A 22,541-nucleotide genomic window follows, 5' to 3' on the forward strand; every position below is an offset into this window, starting at 1 on the left:
ATTAGCTTTTAGGAGTTAACCAATTATCAGTGGGCTTTAAAGGCCTCATTTATTTAAATTGCATTGGGGCTTAAAGTTATGCATAATTAAGGGTGCAGCTGCTTTGAGTGACATGTGAGTGCAGTCATAAGACAGTTCATGGCCCAGAGACATTTGCATGACCCATCTCAGCTCTGTTCACGCTCCACCTCTTTGCTCATTTTTGGATTAGCTGGGAGCAGACACTGTCAAGATGGTGACAGCAGGGAGCTTTAAAACTGCTGTTCAGGACACTTATGGGTGACGTTACAGAGGGTTTGTTCATCTCATCTAAAGTCTATGCTCTAAGAATAACCAAGTAAGCTAAGCATGTCCCACAGTTGAAATGTGGGAGGAATAGGATGGATCACTTGGTGAAAACTCATGCAGGTACACGGAGAACAGGCAACAGTAAAATAAGATGTCCGACCAGCATTAGTGAAGTCACTTATCTGCATGGGTGTGTAGGGGCTCTACATTTTATGCTCCTTTTTTTGTTTCAGTTGATACTCACATTTAGATAAGATAAGCCAAGAAGGGATGAGATGAGATACTTGAGATGAGATTGATCCTTTCCTGGGGAAATTTAATACCAATTTTCAACTGCATTTTGTGTACAAGAGGCTCTATAGAAACAAAGCAATTATTCTTTTTTTTATTGTTTTAATGTTTTATATCGTTTTTTACATGTATATATTGAAATTGTTTTTTATTTAGAATAATTTTTCATTTTGTTTTTTTTATCAGTCCGGTGGCGAGCCTTTTGCATCGAAATTTCAGTCTGATGTGCACCAACTAGTGTATGATCTGGTTGACAATAAAGTGGCTATTCTACTCTGTTCTATTGCATTCTACTGTATTGTATTGTATTGTATTGTATTCTTTTATTGCTGATATATAATGATAATAAAATCTCCAGCAATAGCACCGTGTCACCAGCAGGGGGCGCCAGGGTCAGCGTTCCTGCTCCGTCTGCCTACAAGTCCTGACAGGGGGCACACATTACCCGGCAGCCACTTTCCCCGTGTATTAAAGCAAGATGGCAGCTGTTGTTGAGAATGTTGTCAAACTGTAAGTGCTGGACTTTTCTACATACCTTTCACCTGCGTAGGTGACACACGCCGAGGTCTCGTCCTAGCGGCTGCGGAGCCTCCCGGCCGCCGGCTCCGTCGCTAGCTAGCTTAGCCGCACTCTGACTGACTTAGTGGGGTTAGCCGAAGGTGTGGGACCGTCGTGTCTGTCCACATCCTGGAATGGAAGTGTAAGTTAGCAGACACGCAGCTGACGTCTCTGAAACATTAAGTGTGTGTAGTAGAACGCGAGTCGGTGTCATTGCGAGCGAGTTTGTGTCGATGTTGCGGTTAGTTGTTGTGTCTTTGTAGCCGAACGCCCGTCGCGGTGCTAACGTCAGTGTAGTGGAGCAGCTAGGCGGCTAACGAGCTAAAGAGAGTGGAGTAGTGTCCAACGTTGTTAGCGCTGGCTGGAGGTCTGTGGCGACCACTTTACAATGAATGAAACACTTGAAGACTTTCATCTCGACTCTGCAGTGTTAAAGCCGCCACTGTGGCTACAACATATTCGAGTCATTTCCAGTAACTCTTAGGAAGTGTAAAGTTGAACGTTTCGATGAGCTGAACACGGCTGTGCTCAAACGTGCTTCCATTTCCGTTGTCTTGTTTCGTGTCGCTGCTGCAACCTGAAGACGTTATTTACGATGATTACAAACAACTAATGAGTCACATTGAGCGTATGACACTATAAAACTTCGCTGACACCTAGCTAAATATTCAGTTTACCTCTAAACCTGTCCCTGTCTGCCATTGGTATTTTACTCAATGATTAAATGCGGTCAGAAACGTGATGTAGGGTATCTTCAAGCCCTTACAATCCTGATTAGAAAGTAGAAAACAATGCTTAAACTAACGTAGAAAATAATAACCAGCTTGTTGAGGTGAGAAATAATTACATACATGACAGATTTGTACATTTTCTACCTTTCAGTTGTTAATTTCTAGAATCAGATCAGCTTTATTGACCAAGTATGTGTACAGATGCAGTGAATTTGACACGATTTTCTTATTTGCTCAAGTTTCACACTAAAAATACACACATCTTAAGCAGGGCAACAGGTTAATGAAAGAAAGGGGAGTGTTTAACTACCATGCCCAGCTACAGATAAATGTAAAAAAAAAAACACAGTTAAAGTGAACAGATTCTGATGATAAATCAATAAATAGTTATTGACAAGAAATTTGGGGTTGTTGACACATTATAGACACGAGGGAGGTGGATGATAGTGCAACAGAGCAGAGAACAGTGTTGCTGGGATGAAATATTGACAGGTGTTAGATAGGAAGGTTATACGGTGGTTCATTATTGGCTGATTTAAAAGTTAATCAGAGCGATGGCCTATGAGAAGAAACAGTCTTTCTGTCTGTTTAGGTGTTGTGGTGATTTAGTTCGTTAATACTGATCATTAGAAAATTAAATGAAAAATGAAAATCTTGGTGTCAAAATTTCAAATAACACCAACTCAGATGCAAAACTTCATTTGAAAAATCTCTTTTGTTTATGTTTTAAGACCTTTAAGGAAACCAGAAGATATTCCTATTTTAGAGCACAGAATCAGAGAATTTTGAGGGGTAGATTTTGTTCTTGATTACTCAAAGCGATTAGCAAAATAGACTTTGATTAATTTATTGGCTGACAACTAAATGCTATTCTACAGTATTATATCCTCACACAAAATGTAATAATAAGATCTTTCATTGACAATGTTTGTTTCTGATCTGTCACTTTTGACACAACTACATAGTATATTCCTCTATCAATGCTCAACTACTCCAGTCCAACTTATTACTGTAGTTGCTCTGTAAAGTGCTCCGGGGCTCCCTGACAGCCTCAGTAGTTGCAGTTGTCAGATGATAAGACCATTTGTTTTCATTCCTCTTGGATTTAAGGGTTTGGAGAAACAGTAAGATTTCTGTCATGAGCCTGTCTGTCTCATTTTTAGTGCAGTCAGCCCTTAGCTTTCCTAAAAGAGAACAAGTACGCCACACTTCTGCAGTATGTTTATGCTGGAAACACAGCTCACTTTTGGTGGTGCTGTCTACCGAGCTCTTTGTTGTTGATGTACCAACAAAAGAGCATCTGCTGTTGCTCTTTTCCCTAATTATTTAGTCTGAAGTGCAGCGACATTGTGTAGAGACAATCAACAGGCAGCACAGCAGGGAAATACGAGTAGTTTAAAACTAAACTGAGACCGCGCTGGTTTTAGAGTAGCTGCACCTGCTGATTCTTGTCTTTCAGCCATTATAGACCTAATAACCAGCATCTGCTTCTGGTTTTGTTTTGCCAGGCTGGGAGAGCAGTACTACAGAGATGCTATGGAGCAATGTCACAACTACAATGCCAGGCTGTGCGCTGAGAGGAGCGTTCGAATGCCGTTCCTCGACTCTCAGACCGGCGTGGCTCAGAGCAACTGCTATATTTGGATGGAAAAGAGACACAGAGGACCAGGTGAGAAACAAAACACATTCACTGAAATGCCATTTCAGTGCTAAACAATAGGTTTATTAAAAGATTTTAAAATTGTGATAGCGATGAGAATCAAATTGTAGAGCTGCTACGTTTAAGCCTTCTCAGTCTATAAAACTGCCTCACAATCTTCAAAAGAAATAGGGCATGAGTAACCCAATTTATTTTAACTTTACCCAAAAACAGAGCAGACTTTTGGTGGACAAAATATCATCATTTAGACATACAACATGTTTGTTTAAAATTACAAACGAAGGAACTGCTGATGCTGACGATCTTATCTAATCTGCTGGCATTTAGCTGTGCTCTCCTGAATTTAAATGAGAATTTTAACAAGGCTCAAAAGGCCATCTGAGGAAGCTATAACACAGCGTGTGGGTTTCGTCTACCTGCGTGTCAGAACATCTGACAAGTATCATTGAATTTAAATAGGCTGAGTGTTATGTGGATGGATGTCTTCTGCTGTCCCTCAGGCGTGGCTCCAGGACAGCTGTACACTTACCCATCCAGGAGGTGGAGGAAGAAGCGGAGGACTCACCCTCCAGAGGACCCCAGGCTTATCTTTCCTCCTGTCAAGTCAGGTACAACAGCTTCAGGCTCAGTTCAGCTCATTCTCCATTTTACCATGTGCTCTCCGGATGTTTAAGAAGATTTGAGACTGTGGTTATGAAAGTATAATTGATGGATGCATTGCATTATGTTTGAAATAATAGTTTATTAATGAGAGATGTTTCTATTTAAATTCATATACATATATATGTATATATACAGCAAAGTGGAACTCTATAGTTTGTGTTTGTGTTTGTAAAGCAAACCTACTTTGCAAATAAAACCTTTTTTCTGCTTTAGCTCAGTGAAGTATCAGTGCAACTTTGAAAAAGCACTGCAATAAATAGAGTGTTGTTTTGGACTTAATATCATTGTCACAATCCCATGGGCTAATTTGGCAGTTGATTGGCAGCAGTAGGTTGTTAATGCTGCTTACGCTGCTCAGAGACCAACAAAAGATTGAAAAGTTAAAACGATAGGTGCATTGGATATTCTTTATGGGTTTGAAAGGTTGCGTAGATAAGGCATTTTCCATTATGACCTTTCAAGTTAGCATGAGAATTCACATTTACAAACGATTCGATTTGCGTTCTTGTTTTTCTGAAACCGGCTGCGATGTTCACCACAGCGGTTACCCATCTGACTAATAGCATACAGGTTACATGTAGGCTATTTTAGCATGTCATACCACCAAACTGTCTGTAATATCTTCAGTTAGAGTTTTTGTCATTCATTCTCTTAAGCCCCAAACACATTTCAAACCCATAAATTTCCCTTGCTTTATGCCATGTGAATGGGCAGTTGTATGTACCAGAAATGTAAAACACCTTTAGTATACTATCCAGTGGTTTGCCTTTGTGACTATATCTTGACATAGCTGTGTTTTATTCACAGAGATAGATTTAGGACTGAAGAAGGATGCTCTGTTGTCATCGGATGGCAGCAGCCTGGAGGCCCTGCTGAAAGGGGATTCTCTGGACAAACGAACAGCCACAGATCTCCGAGGGTCTGAGGAGGATTCAAACATGAGCGATTACACCGGAAACCTGAACCCTGCAGCCCGGATCAGAAAGGTCCTTGTTTTTATTGAGTTTTTGTTTAAAATATGAGGGTGCTGTAGGCAGAAAAGTGAAATGAGTCATAAGATGTGTCTGGAGTTATGTTTCCTTGCCTTCATTTTTAAAAATACTCACTCCTCTCTGCTGTCAACGTAGAGAATCCTCGAGCCAGATGACTTCCTGGACGACCTCGATGATGAAGACTATGAGGAAGACACGCCTAAAAGAAGAGGCAAAGGGAAAGGGAAGGTAATCAACTGCTGTTAATACAATACATCACTCTCAACTGCGTGCGTGTTTTTCAGGCCGTCTGTTGACTCTAATAATGTCCACAGGGCCGAGGAGTGGGCGGCAGCAGGAAGAAGCTGGACACAGCTGCACTGGAGGACAGAGACAAGCCATACGCCTGTGATAGTGAGTCCTGATGGGCGAGAGTAGAGCATGTGAACTCAAGTCGAGTACAGACAGATGTTAATAACTGTAATGTTTATAATCTAATCAGTCCTCACTCTATCAGCTCTGTTTCCATCCTCTCCTATTTCTCTTAAAGTCCTTTTGTTTTTCCATCTTCTCTCTTCTCTTATACTCCTTAAATCTGAAATTTTTCTAGCTAGTCTAAGCTCAGCTGTGTTTTTTGCCTTTATGATATTATGCTTTTCTTTAACTTGCATTTCAAATCTGTCCATCGGGCATAGGGAGGTAGGGAGGGAATGTTTCTTCCACTTCCTTGTTGTTGTCCGACTGCATACCTGTACTGCTTGATGTATTTTCCTCGTTTTGAGAAGCGTCTTCACTTTCAGCCGCAGTTCTCTGTAGGTCATTGCAGACCAGCCGAGTGATCTTCTGGTCGGTCTGTGAGCCTGTTTCTCTGAGTCTGTCTGTGCTCTCTCTTCTCCTTCTCTTCTCTCTTTCAGACACTATCAAACAAAAGCATATTTCAAAACCTTCTGAAAGAGGTATATTTCTCTTATTTCTTTTCAGTCTAGTCTGCCTTTGTCCTTTGTTTTCACTGCCTGATTTTTTTTCTCCCTGCATTACCAAGTAGATGTGCTCTTTGTGTAGATCTGTCCATATGGTGAATGCTCTTTTTGACACTATTTGCTTAACGCACTTAACTAGATTCAAAAAAGGTCAATAGCATGTTATTATACACCTAAATTAAATTGTAGTCTGTAATTAGGCACGTATGAGTCATCTCAGCTTATACAAGAGAAGTTTTTTCTCCATTCAGTCTGGCCCTACTAGGCCCTTAGATATAGATAAGCTAGAAGTTGGATCTTTGTGCTGTTTTTTCCCCCTCTGTGCTTTTTCTTTTGTCTTGCTACTTAATGCGTGCAGTTTGGCTGCATTACAGTTTTGTTCCTTGCCTCTTCACCCCCTCTGCACCCTGTAAAGTTTCATTCCACGTTCCATGTTTAAGCGTGCCTCTGCTTGAGTTTCGAGTCACTTTGATGTCTGCTTGACCTATTGAGGAGTCTTTTTCAAAACTTTCTGCCACAGGACAAAATCACTTGGCATGTAACTAACTGTGTCTTTGGTTTAAATGTTTCCTCAAACAAAAATCAGCCTTTTTAGATGGCAGTTGAAGAGAATGGCCTTTTGAGGAAATGAAAATTAGAGAAAGTATGGAAGTGAAAGAAGAAGTACCATCTTTGAGTGTTATCTTATGACAAACATCACACCCCCTGTGATGGCAACTTCACACAGTGGCTTATTTGTTCTCCTTACAGTCAGAAAATCCTTCTTATGCAATCCCACTGGCTTGTCTTACAACACACATTAGTGTAGTATGATTCAAATCAGAAACATTAATATTCTGGTGAAGTTTAGGGCTATTATAAAATAGCTTGTGTCAGTCTAGTAAGATATGTTAGGTGAAATGAGACCAATTACATTTCATAGTTTATTTATATGTAATTCATTCTCTAGTCAAACCCTATGTGCTCCTCAAGCACTTGTCTTAAATTTGACAAAGTTAAAACCAGTGTTATAAAGATTGCAGATCAGATACCAAGCGTCTCATTTACTAACTGCAGATATGTGGCCTCATGAGTGGCTGAGATGTTATCTCAATGCTGTGCTTTTACCAGAAAGGATGCGATCATGCTTATCTTAATATACTGCCTCAGAGCTGAGCATGTTTTTCATATTGCCAAACAGCTTCATCATTCTTCATCTTTCCCTCTAATTTCATGGCCAGCCTACCATGTCATTGTGATGATTTTGATATTCAACATAAAGCGGGAGACCACAGGAACCTGGTGGGTTCTGAAGTGATTTCCTTTCTGCGTCACACATCATCATTTCACCACATAAAAGCAGCTGCAGTCTGTTCAATCATCAGATTGGAACAGATGTTGCACAGATCTAATTTTATGTCTGGTTTGCCTGTGTGGTCTTTCAAAGTCTGTCTTGATGGCTGTTTTTTGTTTCGTGTTTTTTTTTTTTTTTAAAACATTATTACAGTTAGGGACAACTTGGTTGTTACTGCCTTTAAACATTTAACCACATAATTTATTCAAATTTTTTCAACTACAAAGGTTGGATTTTTGAACAGACTTCGCCTATACAGAAAGTGTCAAGAAGTAGGGGTTTAATACAAGTTTTCATAAAAGACACTATTAACAGACAAAATATGATCATCTTGACAATAGAAATGATTCAGGAACAGAAGGGGTTTATGTTACTCTCAGCAGTGCTGATGGAATCTCTAGCAGAAGTAAAATATCCCATGACAGCACCCTAAAGAACAATCATCATTTCCATGAGTCACCCTGTCCCTCTTTTACTGCTGACTGTGTACAACATGAACTTGACTTGTTTGTTCTTTGTTTTCATATTCATCCATGTTGTGTTTGGTGGTTTTGGTGGCAGTCTGTGGGAAGCGCTACAAGAACCGTCCTGGCCTGAGTTACCACTACGCCCACTCCCACCTGGCTGAGGAGGAGGGTGACGAGAAGGAAGACATGGAAATCAACGAGCCTGCCCTGCCGCTGCCCGAGGAGCCAAAAAGTGAGTTCCAAGAAATCAAGGTTGAATCAGAGATTTCATCATTAATTATCTACAGTAACTGTACAACTGGACTGTCATTTCTGGAGTCACTAAACACTGAGAAACTCAAGATATTTTCATTTTCCTTCTCAGCTCCCAAAAAAGGTCCAGATGGTCTTGCGTTGCCTAATAATTACTGTGATTTCTGCCTGGGAGACTCCAAAACTAATCACAAGACTGGACAGTCAGAAGAGCTGGTGTCCTGCTCCGACTGTGGACGCTCAGGTACATTCTAGCAGTATGGATGCTGAAATACAGTAGCAACAGGAGAAAAGTATGTATGGAGTTGTAAAAATAGGAATATTTTGGCACAGTATAAAGCATTTAAGCCATCTTCCTTGATGCAGGCCACCCCTCCTGCCTGCAGTTCACTCCTGTAATGATGGCTGCTGTGAAGACGTACCGCTGGCAGTGCATAGAGTGCAAGTGCTGCAACATGTGTGGCACCTCAGAGAATGACGTGAGGAGTTTACCTGCATTCTGATATTATCTACTAAACATGGAGGTTAAGAGTAATACTAGTTGTTTTTACAGATGACTGTAGTACCTTGTTTTCTTTTATTTCTTCCCATTTCTTCAAGGATCAGCTTCTGTTTTGTGACGACTGCGATAGAGGCTATCACATGTACTGTCTCAATCCCCCAATGTCTGAACCTCCAGAGGGTGAGTCCAGTATATTTCTAATTTGTAGAAAACGATGAATCTGAGAGAGTTTGATTTCATATGTTGGATAAAAAAGAAGACTATCGACTGATGAAATTGAAAGCATTGCCCGAAAATGAACACTGACACAGTTTAGGTTGATAAAGTGTTACATAAAGAGATAAATACGACATGTTTTACATTTAAGTTGAAGTACTTCCATAGAGTCCAGTGAATGTGCACATGTGAAAAACATTATCTGCATCGGAGCATCAGTGTAAGAGTAGGCACGATAATATGGTAATTTCACAACAGGAGTGACTTGATTGTCTGTGCAGTTTACTGTGCATAAAGTTAGTATTGACAAAAATTGTTAAAATAGGCAAGGCAAGGCAGCTGTATTTGTATAGCACATTTCATATACAAGGGCAACTCAGTGTGCTTTACATTAAAGCATTAAAAACATTGGAAACATTCAGATAAGCATAAAAAGCACAATTAAAATGATAAATATTATAAAACATAGAGAAGAAAAGGAAAATTAGAAATATATCAAAAAATAAAATTACAATTTGTATTTAAAACGATTTAAAATAAGCTATAATAGGAAAGCAGTGGCAAACAGAAAAGTCTTGAGCTGTGATTTAAAAGAAGTGAGCTGTAGCAGACCTCAAGCTTTCAGGGAGTTTGTTCCAGATATGTGGAGCATAATAAGTAAACTCTGCTTCACCATGTTTAGTTCTAACTCTAGGGACTGAAAGCAGACCAGGACCTGAAGACCTCAGAGGTCCAGATGGTTCATAAAATGACAGCAGATCAGTTATGTATTTTGGCCCTAAACCATTTAGTGCTTTATAAACCATCAGCAGGATTTTAAAATCTATTCTCTGGCAGACAGGAAGCCATTGTAGAGATCTAAGAACTGGAGTGATGTGATCTACTTTTCTAGTCCTTGTTAGGACTCGAGCAGCAGCATTCTGTATGAGCTGCGGTCATCTGATGGATGTTTTAGGGAGCCCTGTAAAGACACCCTTGCAGTAGTCTAGTCTGCTAAAGATAAGTGCATGGACCAATTTTTCTAAATCCTGCTGAGACAGTCCTTCAGTCCTTGATATGTTCTTAAGGTGACAGTAGGCTGATTTTGTAATTGTCTTAATGTGGCTGCTGAAATTGAGGTCTGAGTCCAAAATATTGAATGTCTGCAAAAGTCCAACCAGAAGAATCACATTTGTATATAGGTATTTTTATATAAAATAAGATAGTCCTTTATTTCTCCCCACACAGGGGAAATTCACATTGTTACAGCAGCTTATGTAGCAATAAACATAGTAATAGTAATAAAATAATAAGAAAGTAGTAGTAATATTTACAATATGTACAGGGATGAGAAATGAGAATGAAATAGTACAGTATTGACACACTGTAAACAACACGATATAAAGTGGCTTGAAAAAATAAGTCTAAAAAGTGCAAAGATGTAGCAGTGCAAGAATTGCTGTGCAAATTTTTATTATTATTTTTGTGGTTTGGAGTGATATGATATGTCCAGTTTATGTTAACATCAGCCAGTGATGCTGATGTTATAAAGTGTTACAACAGATGGAATGAAGGACCTGCGATAGCGCTCCTTCTTGCAGGGTGGGTGATATATTTATTATTGTGGCGAGCTGCGTTGAAGAACGACACTGAAGAAAGAATATCTGCCTTTTATGCACTCTACAGCTGGTAGATGCTTTTATGTTGACACACAGAGAGAAACAAAGTTAAAAATGTGGCAGGAAGTCATCAAACACACTCCACTTCACACTGATGGTCCTGACAACATAACACTTAACCAATATAACTAGGCTGACTAAACCACAGAAGCACGATAAAACACAAACACTAACAACACTGTAACACTAATAGAAACCACAATGATGTTTAAATCGTAGTCATAGTGACCAGCTCTGCCATCGCTACATTATTTTAATTATTTTTGCGGTAAAATAAGCATTTTCTAGCCTAAAAAATTGAAAACGATATAAAAAACAAATAAAAGATAATAATTAAAACATATTAAAAGAATATTTAACCAAAATAACATGCAGTGTACAGTGGTGGGTGCTGATTGGCTCAGCGACTGCAGCATCAGTCTCCTCTGTCTCCCGTGTGTAGCAGCGTTCAGTATCTCGCCTTTTCCATTTCACATAGATGTCTGATTGCTCTGCAGTGTGTGGGGAGGGTTTATAAAGCCTTAAAATATATATAAATAATATTGTATAATAAATATGGTCTCTTGCGGGGGGTCTGGAACCCTGCGATAGACAAGGAACCACTGCAGTTTGAAAAGCCGAAAATGTCCCACATTTTTGAAGTTTTCAAGGCCAAGCAGAGGAGAAAGATTACCTGCACCCTCAGTCTTGCACCCACTGAGCCAAGCTTGTGCATCATTTATCAAACCCACCTTGTCTGAAAGTCAGACAACTCAAAAAGTTCTCAATTTGTGCTGCTTAAAACCACAGAAATATGAACACTGAATCTAGTCATGCCTTTTCTTTTTTTTTTTTTAACAGTTTTCTGTAATTAATCTTAGTTTAGAAATAGAAACATGTTTCTCACTAAAATCCTTCATGACTTTCCATTGACCAGAAGAAGCAAAGATTGTCTAATGGTGTCACCACACAGCTTTATAAGTAAAACAGTCCAAAACTTGCAGCATTTTAGTTTAGTACCAGTAGTAGTTGTACTACTAGAAGTGAGCTTGATTGGATTTCATTCTGTGCCAAAAGACTTTATTCTTCTTCCTAAATCCATTTAAAAGCTTCACTGTACTTCAGATCCAGTAAAAACATTTGCTGATGACAGTTTAACAACGGCTTTAAATGTTTTTCTCTCTTATTTTGTCTCTCAGGGAGCTGGAGCTGTCATCTATGTCTGGCCCTTTTGAAAGAAAAGGCATCCATATACCAGAACCAGAATGCCCCACCATCGTGATGGCTGCTCTGCCCTGCACACGCTCATTGCCCAACCGTCCCGCAGCAGTATGGTTTACCCTTAAAGATCGATGTTAAACTCCCCTGATAAGCTGACCTCAGAGGGAGTGTGTTCTGGACATACAAATTGTGAAAAGGAAGTATGCTCTACCGGACTGGCCTCAGTTAGCCTCCGATATGACTGTTACACAGTTCCAACCTCAGATTCTGTCCCATAGATTTTTCTTTTCACTACCTTGCCACATAGCCAATTTGAGCAGTTTTAATTTTAAACACCATAGACCGCTTTAACAGCCAAAATATCACCTCCTGTTCAGCTTTTTTACACATACAAAGTTGCTAAAACCTTGTCTCTATCTTGCAAAGTACTGATTTTATGACTAGAGCAGAAATAGAGCTCACTGAAATCCAATAGCATGCCAATGCTTGCTCATAGTAAAAATAAAAGACGTTTTATAATATTTATATATTTCTATGGTATATAATAGTGTGAAGTATGTACAAATTGGAAAAGGAGTGGTCATGTAATGGTCTTTTTTTTATTAGTGCCCATCTCATCATTGTGGGAAGAATCCACAACCACATGTTCTTTTATGGCACTGCTGATATTTGGTAATTCATTTGATAGAGTCAAAGGGATTTGCTGAGACTGTAAATGATTTTCCTTCTCTTCCACTGCCACTGGCTGCATACCAGCTCACAGAAACTAAAAAAAAACAGGAACTATGAATAGAAATCCTGACATGCTCGTCAAAGTGGCCCCAAAGTCTGAGGGGTTTCAGGGATGACAGGTTAGACTTCACTCCAGTTATTGACTCGTGTGGTGCCTCTTGTTAATTGAGCTGCACGCTGCTTTCAAGATGATGCGTGTAGATGTACAAATATTCACGTTTTATTCAGGACCTTTTTGACTAAACTCAGCTTTTCACTCTGGTCCTGATGACTGCAGCAACACAAAGCAGGCTTGATGTTGATACGCGACTGACAAACACAACTGGCCTCTGTTTGATGAATGTGTGATGATGTTAAGATAATGGTGGTAATTCCAGTCAGATATGAATCCTGTTTGCATTATCAGCCAGGTAAAGGGATAATCGCTGTGTTCTAGCAGTTTGCTGATTATGCACCATGTCCAGTGTCTGTCGATGTTGTGACACCAATAGATTATTTTAATGCAATTGAGGACCATGTAGTCTCACAGATGGTCACTTACTGACGATGTAAAAGCAATATAAGAGCTCCTGTAGGACGCTGTAATGACAGGGATTCATAGCAGTCGGTTTGTACTCTGTTGGCAGACAACGTGCGATACTGTAAATTTTCTCTATCAGAAAATGCTCTAACAGATAGTGGACTGTGGCAGCAATTCTGAATGGCTCCATACTGTAGAAAAGAGATTTTAATGTGTATATGTATAGTCCTGGGGAGATGGCCCTTTTTATCACCGCTTTCATAGTTTTTATTATGCAATGGTTTCCTTCTGTGGCAAGGCTGAAGAAAAAGTCTGTCTGAACTGTTGAAGCAGTTCCTTTACCTCAAACAGAAACAGTATTTAAAGGGTTGAAACATGCTGTAGATAGATGGGACAAAGGCAGAGGGATAAATCGTAAGGACGGCTGCAGTGTCTGCTTCAATATCTGCATATTCTACAGTTAAACAGGTGCATGTTCAGTAATTGTCTGCGCTCTCATATGCTACGTAGTTGTCTCAGCGTTAGATCGGCAAAGGTGTTGGGAAGTGGTGTAATATAAATTAACCATGCTATCATGTTGTTTCAATAGCCAACTAACAATTACTAAAGCATTACACAAGTATAACTTGGTTTATTTTCTCATCACATTTTAAATTTACCGTTTTATCTAGAGACAGTGGCTTCTAGAATATTTTGCTGGTTGGTTTTGTATTCATCAGCGATGTTTGCGTACCTGAGGTGTGGGACTTAAGTGGAAGTTGCTTTCTAGTAAATCCTGCGATCACCTGAGCTGCTCTCCTCCAAAGCTCAAAACAAGAAGCAAAGTCTGGAATGTGATTAGGAGGCGAACACTCAATCTTTAAGTGTCCAACTTGAAACTGAACTCGCACAAACAAGAAGTTCATCTTCTGTTGCCATATCATTGTTTTTTAAATATCAGATTTCCAGCTTTGGGAGAGAATTGTTCATCACAAATAATATTTAAATCAAGATCGTAGGTTTACATAGTAGGTGAATTCTCTTAGGGTGGACTTTCATTTGGATTGTGATGGAATGTTTTATTGTATGAAAATTGTCTTCAGGAAAATAAAATACTAGGCACTATAACTTGCTGTTATGTTTTTCTTTTTACACTGGATATTCAGTGATTAATGGAGCCTGAGAGAATGAGCATTATGTCTTTGTTTTAGTAGTTCCTTTTAAGATCTATTTCATGCCGGACATGTCTCCAGGATTCGCTGTACAATTTACTGTGACTATTGAGCAGAAACGGCAGTTTTGCATGAAATCTTGTGGAAATGAAATGTTGATAATAATTATGCTTTTACTGAAACATTACATCAAGAAATTAGATTTTTTTTTTTGTTGCCTGAGTGCAGATGTCCAGTTTGTGCACTTATAAGAAGCGGTGGAAGAAGTATTCAGAGTCTTCACTGTACTGGTACTGTTACTCAAGTAATGTAAAAGTACTCCATCCATCCATCCATTATCTACTCACCACTTAATCCTCATTAGGGTCGGAGGGGGCTGGAGTCTATCCCAGCTGACTTAGGGTGAAGGTAGGGGACAACCTGGACAGGTCAACAGTCTGTCACAGGGCTACATGTAGAGACAAACAATCACACTCACATTCACACCTATGGACAGGTTAGAATTACCAATAAACCTCAGCATGTTTTTGGACTGTGGGATGAAGCCGGAGAAAACTCGTACATGCACAGGGAGAACATGCGGACTCCATGCAGAAAGATCCCAGGCCCAGACAGTGATGCGATCCAGCTGCTAATCACCGAGCCACTGTGCAGCCTAAAGTACTCCATTGCAAGTACACAGGTATGAGCAGAAAAATGTAACTTAAGTAAAAGTACTGGTTTGATCCTCTTGACTGATATATTAATGTCATCCTTAGATTATTATTAATGAAGCATGAGAGTGTCAGCAGCATGTTAATGTTTGGCGCTGGTTTGAACCACTTTATATACAGGGACAGAAGATTAATGGGAGAGGAAATACAGAAACAAAGTTCTGTTATTCTCATCTGTTATAAATTTTTAGGCTTTTCCTCCTGTCTTTGATTTTGTATGAGGTATTGGGTAATTTGAACATGTATTGGAATAAAAAGAGAGATGTTTAGAGGGAAAGATCACAATCAACACTTACGATCTACACCGCTTTTTTGAGACACCAGAATCCAAAATGGTTGAAAATGACTGGCCTAATATGCAACAATGTGTCGTATTTCAAAAGCTGTGCAAAAGCATCTTAAAAGTAACTACAGTGACTCAACTGGTTGAGCGGGCACCCCACGGACAGTGGCTGTGGTCCCTGACGCAGCGGTCATAGGTTCATGTGCGACCCATGGCCGTTTACTGCATGTCTTTCCCCCACTCTTCTCCCCACATTTCCTGTCTCTCTCTCCACTGTGCGTTATAATATTTTTTTTTTAAAAGGCAAAAAGAAAAAACTGCAGTTGTCAAATTAACTGGAGTAGAAGTATGAAGTAGCATAAAATGGAAAAACGTATGTTTAAGTACCTTAAAATTGTACTCAATTGCTTTCCAGTAATAATATGTATCAAACTGTGTGTTTTATCGTCCTTGCCCCCCCACCTCTCTACCTCTACCTCTAACCCTCTACCTCTTCTGTCCCTCTCAACCCGCCCGGCCAGCAGGCAGATGGGTCCCCCCACATTAGAGCCGGGTTCTGCTCGAGGTTTTTTTTCCCCTGTTAAAAGGGTGTTTTCCTTGCCACTGTCGCCTTTTGGCTTGCTCTGAGGGTCAGGCATATGGGTTCTGTAAAGCGTCTTGAGACAATTTGACTGTAATTGGCGCTATATGAATAAAATTGAATTGAATTGAATTGAATTGAATTGAATTGAATTAATAAACTGGGAGAAGAACATGGTCTGTGTATATTTTGGCAAATGGGTTTTTTTCCTTTTCATGATCAAAAGGGATGTACGAAATTTTAAAAATGCTTTTATTGTCATTTTATTTTTACATTTTCATTTCTGAGTGAAGCCAACAGAAGGAAAACCTCATCTGGATGTGAAGAAGGAGACTGAATGGACGACATCCTCAGTGAACAACTTCCTGTTTAGCTTTCACTTATAGAAGGACAGACCAACTCTCAGCAGTTTATTATTCTCTTTTCTTAGTATTCAGGGGTTCTATTTATCACCTTTAACTTCATCTCTGCTGTTGGAGCAGAAATACAATCTAAAAAAGTCCATGTTATTTATAGCAGATATGCTAGAGTTTATCTTAACTTTTGGATGCTAACGTTGTTAGCAGCAGCTTCGTAAACAGCAGAAGCCGTAAATGTGGGCGGGACAGAGAGTCATCGGCTCGCAGTCAGTCTGACCAATCACTACTCTCCGGCTCGCAGTCAGTCTGACCAATCACTGCTCTCCGGCTCGCAGTCAGTCTGACCAATCACTGCTCTCCGGCTCGCAGTCAGTCTGACCAATCACTGCTCTCCGGCTCGCAGTCAGTCTGACCAATCACTGCTCTTCGGCTCTCAGTCAGTCTGACCCATACATAGATCTTCATATGTCTGGTAGCTGCAGCTCCCAGTGAACAGGAGGATTTTATTAGAGGAAGTCAGGCACAGTCACACAGAGAAACATTAGACCTCACACTGAAACGGAGCTACAGCTCTGTGTCTTGTAGAAGATTTATTTTCAAAGCTACATGTGTGACGGTAATAATCCGTGCCAGAGCAGACCTCATTAGCACTTCTGCTAGGTCGGCTACCCTTTCCGGTCACTCCAGGGACGCTGTTGTCGGTAATGTAGCCAGAATATGGACAAAAATATTCAGAGCAAGTGGAGCAGCTAGCTAACGCTTATTCCAGTTTGATTTACATTTTCAAAATCACATTTTTGAAATCACGTAATTTTTCCGTAAAACAAATTACGGCTTTTATTTTGCAAGAGATAACTGGAAACGTTGTTTATCCGTAATTCCGCTAACTTCACTGAACATGGGCTGCAGTTCCCGTGATTTAAACATCAATATGATGTACAAATGCAGATGGACTTCATATATTTCATTATACAGATATTTTTTTATTGATGTCCAGTACATTGTATAGACATAAACATATTTGATATAAATATTAGAAATGGATATCTGTTTCTTCATAATAACTTAGTTAATGCAATTAAAGGTTCATCAGTGATTCATCTTTAGTGTGAAACTTTTACTTTGCACCTATACATTTTAAAAATGTAGGTCATTTTAAGGTAAGATATTAAAGGATGGTTTTCTTAGGTAAATGAATTTGAGGTTTAATTGACTGAAATCTTTCAGTCAATGTTGTGTTTCTTTCAGTTTGAAATATCTCGATTTAATTAATACAGCTCAGTCAGTTACATTTTATATTATTAAGAATTCTTATTCAGTTTAACACTAGATGACGTATCAGTTCATTGAGTATTTCAGAGCCAGTTTTTTTCTTTTCAATTATCTGTATTTAAAGTGATATTATTAAAATATAATTGCAACGAAACAGCAGCAACATAAGAAACGACCTAATATACAAAGGAACTGCAGCTATTTTAATTTTTTTAAAAAAATGATCTATCAGAACATGCTGAAAGTGCAGCTAAAGTTAAGTTAGTGAAACTACGGATAAGCAATGTTTCCTTTTACTTCCAGAAAAATAAAATCCTCATATTTCCTATTTATTAAAAAATCACTAAAAGCAACACTTCCACCAAGTTTGTTTTAGTTTGATGGTATTTATCGGTGGAACAGCAGAAGATTTTCCACAGAGAGTTTTACTGTCCGTTGTCTTGTTTTAATCACTTTTCAGTTCAGTAATTCAGTCCTTCGGCTGATTGGACCAACAGACACTGAAGGACTCCGACAGCTGGTTGGTAATAAATGATCATTTACTGATTGGTGCAGGTTTTAATGAACTTTATGTTCAACTTCAGAGTCAGATATAATGTGAGCAGTGAACCCCAGGAGTTCGTGGAGTTTATTTGTCTGTGTTGACCAGGGAAGAGAGTTAGCATCCAGTGAATATTAGCTTTAATGTGAATTAGCGATGCTAACCGAGCCAGCTGACCAGTCCTGATTAGCAGCTAAATGTAGCATCAAGCTAACGATGTTTGTGTTGTTTCCTGTCAACAGCTGAAGTGTGTTGTGTTCCTGTAATGTGGTTCATTAAGTTCATAAAACTGGCTGGTTGATGTTAATGTAACGTCCAGGAAACTTAAATGTGATTAAAACAGTAACCTTAATGTTCTAGTTGTCATTAATCAGCTTTAATTTGACACTAAAACAGACTCTGATAGTTTTAAATGACATCAGTTTCATTAATTTGTTGAAAATTGTCTCATTTGTTGTTGTGATGTTGCTGCTGATTCATTAAAACCAGATGATCCATGTTGAAGATACGTTTAGTTCTAGTATCACAAGTACAAGAAGGAAAATGGAAGTTTAGTTCTGCTACATCAAAGATTTCAGGAATAAAATAACTAAACGAGTCTTTATGCCTCAAACTTTATTTTACAATAAAGAAATAATGAAATAATCACAGATAATAAAAATATAAATAGCAGAGAAAACCTGAGAGAATAATTTCCTGAAAAGTCTGTGAAGGAAAAGCAGCTTTTTTATCCTGAAAGATCAGAATCAGCTCCAACATCTGCATCTGACAGCATCAAGTCAACCAGAAAGAAAAGAAAAAAGAAAATGACTTCTTTCTGATCACATCTGTTCTGCTGCTCACAGTCTGCTGCTGCTCACATTCTTCACATTTATAGTCCACTTTTAAAAGTTCAGCAGACAGGTGCTCTGCTTTGGAGTGTGACGATGTCGTCGGTGATGTGGAGAGTGAAGTTTCCGTTTCACCCACAGCATGCTTTAGGGCAGCGGGGTCGGACTTGATGTTTGAAATACTGACCAACAGCTCAGATTTAACTGTCTGTAGTTCCGTTTTGATGGGTGTTAAACTTTCACTTCAAGCCGCCAGGAGCTGGGTCTTTAAAATAACCGCTGTCTCGTTACAGAGTGAAAGTAGCAGTTCCTCCTTAAGGTCAGAGATTGCAGCAACTGAGGACCTCTGCAAAAGAAGACGTAGTTGATGAAGGCGTTCTGGAGCAGGACCAGAAAGACCACGACCAAGCAGCCTTGAGATCTTAGGCAGCGTCTCCCTCAGGTCGGTGTCAACGGTGTTCACGGTCAGGTCTGTGGTAATCCCGTCAAAAAACAAAACAGAAAAAAATCTAGATTATAAATCAACATGGAACCAAAGCACTCTGTGTATAACGCCATAGTATAGGATGTAGTTCAGAAAATGTCAAAGTATAGTATACTTTTCAAGAATAACATAGTATGGCCTGTAGTTCATAGTACAGCTTGGCCAAAAAAAAAAAAAGATTATTATGTGGTTCAAAAAGTGCAAAATGATAGGATGTTGCCTAAAATTGACATGTATGATAAGTGGTTCAAAACATGTCATATTGCAGTATACTGTCAAAATAGTATGTTATTCAAGAAAACATCAGAGTATAATATGTTGTCTAAAAAATGCCATAGAATAATATTTCATTGCACAAGTAAAAGTATAGTAATTTTTAAAAGCGGCCTCCTTTAGATTATTTCATCATATGGCACGTGTTTACAACGTGTTGAAAAATGACATTTTTTTTAGACATAGTATAGTAAGGCTTTTTTTTTGCGCCAAAATTCATGATGATTTTTTTTTCACAGAAAACCTTTCTGGAGTGTTTTTCATGCCCTCCTTGACATTATTTCATCATATGGCACGTTTTTACAACATGTCTTAAAAAAATTGCATTTTTTTCGACATAGTATAGTAAGGCGTTTTTTTTTGCGCCAAAATTCATGATGATTTTTTTTTTCAAAGAAAACCTTTCTGGAGTGTTTTTCATGCCCTCCTTTCCATTATTTCATCATATGGCACGTTTTTACAACATGTTTGAAAAATGGCATTTTTTTTCGACATAGTATAGTAAGGCGTTTTTTTTGCGCCAAAATTCATGATGATTTTTTTTTCACAGAAAACCTTTCTGGAGTGTTTTTCAGGGCCTCCTTGACATTATTTCATCATATGGCATGTTTTTACAACATGTTTGAAAAATGGCATTTTTTTTCGACATAGTATAGTAAGGCGTTTTTTTTGCGCCAAAATTCATGATGATTTTTTTTTCAAAGAAAACCTTTCTGGAGTGTTTTTCATGCCCTCCTTTACATTATTTCATCATATGGCACGTTTTTACAACATGTTTGAAAAATGGCATTTTTTTTCGACATAGTATAGTAAGGCGTTTTTTTTGCGCCAAAATTCATGATGATTTTTTTTTCACAGAAAACCTTTCTGGAGTGTTTTTCACGCCCTCCTTGACATTATTTCATCATATGGCACGTTTTTACAACATGTTTGAAAAATGGCATTTTTTTTCGACATAGTATAGTAAGGCGTTTTTTTTGCGCCAAAATTCATGATGATTTTTTTTTCACAGAAAACCTTTCTGGAGTGTTTTTCATGCCCTCCTTTACATTATTTCATCATATGGCACGTTTTTACAACATGTTTGAAAAATGGCATTTTTTTTCGACATAGTATAGTAAGGCGTTTTTTTTGCGCCAAAATTCATGATGATTTTTTTTTCAAAGAAAACCTTTCTGGAGTGTTTTTCATGCCCTCCTTTACATTATTTCATCATATGGCACGTTTTTACAACATGTTTGAAAAATGGCATTTTTTTTCGACATAGTATAGTAAGGCGTTTTTTTTGCGCCAAAATTCATGATGATTTTTTTTTCAAAGAAAACCTTTCTGGAGTGTTTTTCATGCCCTCCTTGACATTATTTCATCATATGGCACGTTTTTACAACATGTTTGAAAAATGGCATTTTTTTTCGACATAGTATAGTAAGGCGTTTTTTTTGCGCCAAAATTCATGATGATTTTTTTTTCACAGAAAACCTTTCTGGAGTGTTTTTCACGCCCTCCTTGACATTATTTCATCATATGGCACGTTTTTACAACATGTTTGAAAAATTGCATTTTTTTTCGACATAGTATAGTAAGGCGTTTTTTTTTGCGCCAAAATTCATGATGATTTTTTTTTCAAAGAAAACCTTTCTGGAGTGTTTTTCACGCCCTCCTTGACATTATTTCATCATATGGCACGTTTTTACAACATGTTTGAAAAATGGCATTTTTTTTCGACATAGTATAGTAAGGCGTTTTTTTTTGCGCCAAAATTCATGATGATTTTTTTTTCAAAGAAAACCTTTCTGGAGTGCTTTTCACGCCCTCCTTGACATTATTTCATCATATGGCAAGTTTTTACAACATGTTTGAAAAATAGCATTTTTTTTCGACATAGTATAGTAAGGCGTTTTTTTTGTGCCAAATTTCATGATGATTTTTTTTTCACAGAAAACCTTTCTGGAGTGTTTTTCAGGCCCTCCTTGACATTATTTCATCATATGGCACGTTTTTACAACATGTTTGAAAAATGGCATTTTTTTTCGACATAGTATAGTAAGGCATTTTTTTTGCGCCAAAATTCATGATGATTTTTTTTTCACAGAAAACCTTTCTGGAGTGTTTTTCAGGGCCTCCTTGACATTATTTCATCATATGGCATGTTTTTACAACATGTTTGAAAAATGGCATTTTTTTTCGACATAGTATAGTAAGGCGTTTTTTTTGCGCCAAAATTCATGATGATTTTTTTTTCACAGAAAACCTTTCTGGAGTGTTTTTCATGGCCTCCTTTACATTATTTCATCATATGGCACGTTTTTACAACATGTTTGAAAAATGGCATTTTTTTTCGACATAGTATAGTAAGGCGTTTTTTTTGCGCCAAAATTCATGATGATTTTTTTTTCAAAGAACACCTTTCTGGAGTGTTTTTCATGCCCTCCTTTACATTATTTCATCATATGGCACGTTTTTACAACATGTTTGAAAAATGGCATTTTTTTTCGACATAGTATAGTAAGGCGTTTTTTTTTTGCGCCAAAATTCATGATGATTTTTTTTTCACAGAAAACCTTTCTGGAGTGTTTTTCACGCCCTCCTTGACATTATTTCATCATATGGCACGTTTTTACAACATGTTTGAAAAATGGCATTTTTTTTCGACATAGTATAGTAAGGCGTTTTTTTTGCGCCAAAATTCATGATGATTTTTTTTTCACAGAAAACCTTTCTGGAGTGTTTTTCATGCCCTCCTTGACATTATTTCATCATATGGCACGTTTTTACAACATGTTTGAAAAATGGCATTTTTTTTCAACATAGTATAGTAAGGCGTTTTTTTTTGCGCCAAAATTCATGATGATTTTTTTTTCAAAGAAAACCTTTCTGGAGTGTTTTTCATGCCCTCCTTTACATTATTTCATCATATGGCACGTTTTTACAACATGTTTGAAAAATGGCATTTTTTTTCGACATAGTATAGTAAGGCGTTTTTTTTGCGCCAAAATTCATGATGATTTTTTTTTCAAAGAAAACCTTTCTGGA

General features: G+C 38.2%; 1 protein-coding gene and 1 long non-coding RNA gene across 6 annotated transcripts in view; both read left to right on the forward strand.

Moving 5' to 3' along the window:
* Positions 1-956: 956 nt before the first annotated feature.
* Positions 957-14,129, forward strand: dpf2 (double PHD fingers 2). 4 transcript variants are annotated; one of them, XM_023288472.3, is made up of 12 exons: positions 957-1,089; positions 3,377-3,537; positions 4,029-4,136; positions 4,999-5,177; positions 5,319-5,411; positions 5,498-5,576; positions 6,077-6,118; positions 8,037-8,174; positions 8,307-8,438; positions 8,561-8,673; positions 8,795-8,876; positions 11,749-14,129. In XM_023288472.3, the coding sequence occupies exons 1-12, from the start codon at positions 1,058-1,060 to the stop codon at positions 11,829-11,831; spliced, it is 1,242 nt and encodes a 413-aa protein (XP_023144240.1). In that variant the 5' UTR covers positions 957-1,057; the 3' UTR covers positions 11,832-14,129. The 4 variants fall into 4 exon arrangements, with proteins under 4 accessions (XP_023144240.1, XP_023144241.1, XP_023144243.1 ...); XM_023288473.3 differs by having other exon boundaries at positions 8,801-8,876; XM_023288474.3 differs by lacking the exon at positions 957-1,089 and adding an exon at positions 1,112-1,279.
* A 2,452-nt stretch (positions 14,130-16,581) lies between these two features.
* The window catches only part of LOC129350441 (uncharacterized), a 12,271-nt gene continuing 6,311 nt past the window's right edge, over positions 16,582-22,541 (forward strand). For both annotated transcript variants that reach the window (XR_008603841.1, XR_008603840.1), the window contains exons 1-3: positions 16,582-16,809; positions 17,841-17,900; positions 19,045-19,193. This is a non-coding gene — a long non-coding RNA (uncharacterized LOC129350441). The remainder of the gene's footprint in view (positions 16,810-17,840; positions 17,901-19,044; positions 19,194-22,541) is intronic.

The sequence above is a fragment of the Amphiprion ocellaris genome, chromosome 14, assembly GCF_022539595.1.
Source record: "Amphiprion ocellaris isolate individual 3 ecotype Okinawa chromosome 14, ASM2253959v1, whole genome shotgun sequence".
Taxonomy (NCBI): domain Eukaryota; kingdom Metazoa; phylum Chordata; class Actinopteri; family Pomacentridae; genus Amphiprion; species Amphiprion ocellaris.